This window comes from Balaenoptera physalus, assembly GCF_965194825.1.
Source record: "Balaenoptera physalus genome assembly, chromosome: 1".
Taxonomy (NCBI): Eukaryota; Metazoa; Chordata; class Mammalia; order Artiodactyla; family Balaenopteridae; genus Balaenoptera; species Balaenoptera physalus.
This window is the reverse complement of record NC_138882.1, coordinates 26,976,230-26,982,229: the sequence shown is the minus strand read 5'-3', so window position 1 is coordinate 26,982,229 and position 6,000 is coordinate 26,976,230. Positions and strand designations below refer to the sequence as shown.

The window sequence follows — 6,000 nt, the reverse complement described above, 5'->3', positions numbered from 1 at the left end:
TCATAATGCCAAAAGAGTGCAAGGGCTGCTATGGTGGACTGCATACATGGCCACAACTTCTTCCTCTCCACACATCCATGCTCTTGCAGTGGGACTTTGCAAGGGCAGGGGTATGTGGAGCCTGGGCCAAACCAGAAGCAGTTGTCCAGCCAAACTGCTGACATACAGAATAGTGAACAAAATAAGTGTTATTTGGGGATAGTTTATTATGCAGTTAAAGCTAACTGATACAAATACCATATCACACAGTGTGCATTTTGAGGATGAGGGGCACACCTTATTCGGCCTTTATATCTCTTTTTCCTAAAAACACAATAACCATTCAATATGTATTTGTTGAATTGGGTAGAACTGGTCTCTCAAAAAGACTGAGATTCAGCCACTTTCTCAAGGTCACTTAGTAAATCAGGGGCGATCCCAGAGCATCTAACTCCAGGCCTCAGTTTCCTTATAAAATGGGCTTCAAAACACCTACCTCGTTGGGCTACTGTGGCCATGAGAGATACCATGTGCTTTAGAGGTGCCTGATACTTGATGGACAGTAGCCCGAGCCAAGCAAGCTGATGGAACGGCTGCAGAACTCATCAGCGTGCGGGATGTCAGGCACGTTTCAGTGATCACAGTGACCGCCAGGTGTTCACGTGGATTCCGTTTCTAGGCGTCAGCTTTCTCTGCTGCAAAATGAGGTTGGTTCCTTCTGGCTCGACCAGACGTCCATGTGTCATTCTGACACGGCTGCTGCCGCAGTGCGGCCACGTGGCCGGAGGACGTGCCACTCCTTCTGGGGTGGTGGGGGAAGCTCCTGAGTTGCTGCTCTGGATTTTGCCATCATCACTCCCTGTATCTCATTTTCTCGCTTGTAAAATAAGGTGTGGGTGACAGGAAGCTGAGAATCCTGTCAGCTGCAGGAATCCAAGGGCTTCAGTAATACTACTGGAGTCTTCTCTAAGCCTGAGGGACTAAACTGCTCACAGGGTCACAGAGCCATGAAAGAAGTTATTATTTGCTAGAGGAAAAGAAAAGGTTTCTGTATTTGTCTAAAGCAGAAAGTGGAAAAGCAGGCCGTAGAATTGGGGAATAATAGCAAGAAAAAAGAAAAGAAAGCAAACCTGATTTGAGCTGGGATGTTAGAACCCTGCTTCCTGCAGGATAATGGAGCCCCATGCTATGTAGATCACAGGGTCGAACCTTAGACATAGAGATTTATAGAAGAAAATTCCCCTCCAAAAAGCATGGCATACACAAAGGGTTATAAAGTGCTCAGAATGAGTTACACAAAGAGCCATGAGACGTATGAAAAACAGTTTTTTTTTCATTAAGAAGACCTCCTGTCCTTTTCTAATAAAACCTAACAAACATGACGTCTTTCTAGGATTTAGAGTAAAACTTCTTGTGTTGGAGATGATGTATCTGGAAGTGAATAATGGACACACATATCGTTTACTGCAAGCAGTGAAGACAACATCTGAAAATCCTGCTTCTTGCCAAAATGGACATTAAGTAAGTTTTTGCTTGGAAGCAAATATGAAAACATTGATTTTTATCCAACTATCCCTCCGTATATCTAAGGAGAAAGTTACAACTTATTCTGTTACGCTTTTAATAGGATTTTCTATCTTTAATGCTGAGATCTTAAACATTACCAGTGAGTAAGCAAAGAAAACAATTACCAGATGGCATTTTCAAACAAATTTTTTATATTTATTATAATCGTGCTTCTCTACAACTAAAGATTCATGTGGTGTGCAAACCATATGTCTGACTTTATTTACCAAAGTAAATACAGAACAGCATTCCCAATAGGGGAGGTTCACACAACAAACAAAATACAGTGTGTGACCGCAATAAGGCATTCAGTAAAGGTATAAGCTGTCTCTCCCTCTATGGGGGTTCCCTCAGGGTGCTCTGATGTTGGCATCACATTCTTCTAAGAGCAGAATCAAATCTTCAATCAGGCTGTGCTCCCTGCCATGTGTCACTCTCATAATATCAAAAGCCTAAAGGGAAAAGAAAGAAGACGGATTAGAACCCCAAATCAGGCAGGTCCCTGCCTGCTCCTCGTCGTTTCCCGTGACACCAGGAGCCTGAAGAAACCCAGGGTCCGCAGTGTGAGCAGCGCGGTGGTTCTCCACACGAGCAGGGAAGTGACAAGGCTGATTTTGTAACGTGGTGCTTGGAAAGCAGACTGACTTACTACTTGAGTCATGCTGGGCCCGGTGTCCAACAACAATCTTCAGGGATTATTAGAGCTTAGGTTTGGTGTAGGTAAAGAGGTTTAAGAAGAGTTACTAAAACGATTAAGTAATACTAAAGATGAGCTACTATGCTGCTATCACCTTAAAATACAATTTTCATTTTTGCATGCTGCATTTAATTCTCATCTATAAGCACTGTGATACATATAATGTATACATATAATTTTTGTATTCTTTTCATGTCATATGACATTATAACATTGGCATTTTGACAGTCCCTGCCTTCACTCCCCAGGTTCAATCTTCACTAAACCTTGCCAGTTCTACCTCCAAAATATTTCTGAAATCTGGATGGGTTTGTGACTACTTCAGTAATAGAGCGTGATGGAATTAATGCTACTGACTTCCAAAGCTAGGTCAGAAAGGCCATGCAGCCTTTGCCTTGTTCACTAGTATGTCTGCTCCTGGAACCATGAGCTTCCGTGCTGTGAGGAAGCCCAAGCCACATGGGGAAGCCAAGTGGAGATGCTCTGGTTGATAGTCCTAGCTGAGTCCATCTTCAAAGTCATCCTAGCCTAGACACCAGAAATGTGCATAAAGAAGTCTCCAGATGATTTCAGCCATCAGCCAGAAGATAGCCAGATTCCAGTCTTCCCAGCTGACACTGTGGAAAAGAGGCATTATGGAAAAGAGGCAAGCCATTCCTCTTGTGATCCGTTTGAATTCCTGATTCAAATCATCTGTGAGCATAATAAAAGGGTGGTTATTTTACTCTGCTAAGTTTTGGGATGGTTTGTTATCGAGCAATAAATAGCCAGAATATCCTCAAAAATATTTTTGCAATAAATTAGAGATAAACAGTATCATCCTGCACTGCCCAAACTGGGGGCTCCCCAACGGGGTGGGGGCACCAGACCCATTGTCTTCAATATGAATGTGCCTCGAGAGATAGGTAAAGAGACTTTGGGGCTGTCAAGCACCCAGAAAAGCACCTGCCTCGCAGTACCATGCTCCCAGCCTTGGCTGCACAGTAGTGTCAACTGGGGGCTTTCAAAGGTACCAGCGTCCAAACCCCACACATGGTCAACTGAAGCCTGTTCTCTGGGGGTGAGGCCTGGGCTCAGGAGATGCTAATGTGCCCTCAGGGTTGAGAACAACGGATACAGTAAGCTCTCACCAAATAATAACAACCATTTATTATTCAGTGGTGACTTATAGCCAACATAATTACCGTTTTAATGGCTGTGTACAATTCTTTTTTTTTTAACATCTTTATTGGAGTATAATTGCTTTACAACGGTGTGTTTCTGTTTACAACAAAGTGAATCAGTTATACATATACATATGTCCCTATATCTCTTCCTTCTTGTGTCTCCCTCCCTCCCACCCTCCCTATCCCACCCCTCTAGGTGGTCACAAAGCACTGAGCTGATCTCCCTGTGCTATGTGCTGCTTCCCACTAGCTATCTATTTTACGTTTGGTAGTGTATATATGTCCATGCCACTCTCTCACTTCGTCCCAGCTTACCATTCCCCCTCCCCGTATCCTCAAGTCCATTCTCTAGTAGGTCTGTGTCTTTATTCCCGTCTTGCCCCTAGGTTCTTCATGACCTTTTTTTTTTCTTAGATTCCATATATATGTGTTAGCATACGGTATTTCTTTTTCTCTTTCTGACTTACTTCACTCTGTATGACAGACTCTAGGTCCATCCACCTCACTACAAATAACTCAATTTCGTTTCTTTTTATGGCTGAGTAATATTCCATTGTATATATGTGCCACATCTTCTTTATCCATTCATCTTACAATGCTACTCTTAGAAATTTAGATGACTACCAATTTTTGTTATGATGTAGCTCTTCTAGCATAGGACTTTTTTGCCTTTGCTGAATATTTGCTTAAGATAAATCTCTGGAGGTGGGATTCTTGGGTATGAACCTCTTTAAAGCCATAGAGACTTCAGAGCTGCGGAGCACCCCTTCATTCTACTGGGTGTTCAGGACTAGGAGTGCTTTTGGCCTGTGTTCCTGGCTTTTTGGCCTCTTTAAAAATGTTCCCTTTAGCTGGGATAAAGGAAAACAGGCAGACGGGGTCTAGATTTAGCTGCTGAGAGAGAGAAAAAAGGGAAAGGCCCACCACCTCAGGCTCTGGTGTCCCAGCCTGGAAAAGAGCTCTGCCCATGGAGCTGGCTGTAATCCCGCACTGGCCCATCACCTGTGACATCCCAGCTGGAAACCCAGAAGGGGGCTGTGATGAGTCAGGGCCGTGAGGATTTGGTTCTTAGTAACCTGGGTGGGTCTGCCCTGTGGGTGCAGAGTGTCTGCAAGCAAATCCCGAGGTGCAGTGGGGCAGGGTGAGGGGTGATCGAGATGGAGGGGAGGAGTTGGGAGTAGATCAACAACAAATGTTTGATGCCATTCAGGGAACAAATGTCTCCTGTCTCCCTCCCGCCCCACTCCCCCCGGTCCTCTGTTGTTCTAGACATCTCAAGGTCCCAGGCAGGGGCCTGCATGAGAGCGCGATTGTAAAAAGAGACTGGAGAGATGCTTCGAGCCCTTCATGGGAAATTCTCTCACTCGAAAGCTGCTTAGATGTTCTCTTCCCTTCCACTCGACAGGGGACCAGCTGTACTTGTGATCTGACAAAGGAGGGTGAATGGGCCAGGAGCACCACCTGAAAAGCTCTTTGCAGAAAGAGAAATAATGCTCCTCCCAGCCCCATGGACAGATCTGCCGGAGAAAGGCCTGCCTGACCTGTGAGGGCTCTCGCCCTCCCGGCCCCTCACCGCTCTCTGCTGGGTGAGGGCCTGGCCTCGTTTCTCAGGAGAACTCCCAGACCAGCTTCTCTGTGTCCTCCTGTTTTATTTCTCCAGGTTCCTCATCTGGAGAACGTTCTGTGCTTCTCAGGGACTTGATTCAGAGGCTACATGACAGTCATCTTCATACCACTCTGAAGGGTAAGGTCGATCTGCATGTTTGTTTTTTTTTAAACTTTTTTTTTTTTTTAACATCTTTATTGGAGTATAATTGCTTTACAATGGTGTGTTAGTTTCTGCTTTATAACAAAGTGAATCAATTATACATATACATATGTTCCCATATCTCTTCCCTCTTGCGTCTCCCTCCCACCCTCCCTATCCCACCCCTCTAGGTGGTCACAAAGCACCGAGCTGATCTCCCTGTGCTATGCAGTTGCTTCCCACTAGCTATCTATTTTACGTTTGGTAGTGTACATATGTCCATGCCACTCTCTCACTTTGTCACAGCTTACCCTTCCCCCTCCCCATATCCTCAAGCACATTCTCTAGTAGGTCTGTGTCTTTATTCCTGTCTTGCCACTAGGTTCTTCATGACCTTTTTTTTTTTTCCCTTAGATTCCATATATATGTGTTAGCATACGGTATTTCTTTTTCTCTTTCTGACTTACTTCACTCTGTATGTCAGACTCTAGGTCCATCCACCTCACTACAAATAACTCCATTTTGTTTCTTTTTATGGCTGAGTAATATTCCATTGTATATATGTGCCACATCTTCCTTATCCATTCATCTGTTGATGGACACTTAGGTTGCTTCCATGTCCTGGCTATTGTAAATAGAGCTGCAATGAACATTTTGGTACATGACTCTTTTTGAATTATGGTTTTCTCAGGGTATATGCCCAGTAGTGGGATTGCTGGGTCGTATGGTAGTTCCATTTTTAGTTTTTTAAGGAACCTCCATACTGTTCTCCATAGTGGCTATATCAGTTTACATTCCTACCAACAGTGCAAGAGGGTTCCCTTTTCTCCACACCCTCTCCAGCA

At 44.3% G+C, this 6,000-nt stretch overlaps 1 protein-coding gene across 2 annotated transcripts in view; it reads right to left on the bottom strand.

Annotated features, from left to right (window-relative positions):
* Positions 1-1,674: 1,674 nt before the first annotated feature.
* SMYD3 (SET and MYND domain containing 3) overlaps positions 1,675-6,000 on the bottom strand; it is a 711,581-nt gene continuing 707,255 nt past the window's right edge. For both annotated transcript variants that reach the window (XM_082470901.1, XM_082470902.1), the window contains one exon: positions 1,675-1,997. In XM_082470901.1, coding sequence (XP_082327027.1) covers positions 1,896-1,997 — 102 coding nt within the window. In that variant the 3' untranslated portion in view covers positions 1,675-1,895. The remainder of the gene's footprint in view (positions 1,998-6,000) is intronic.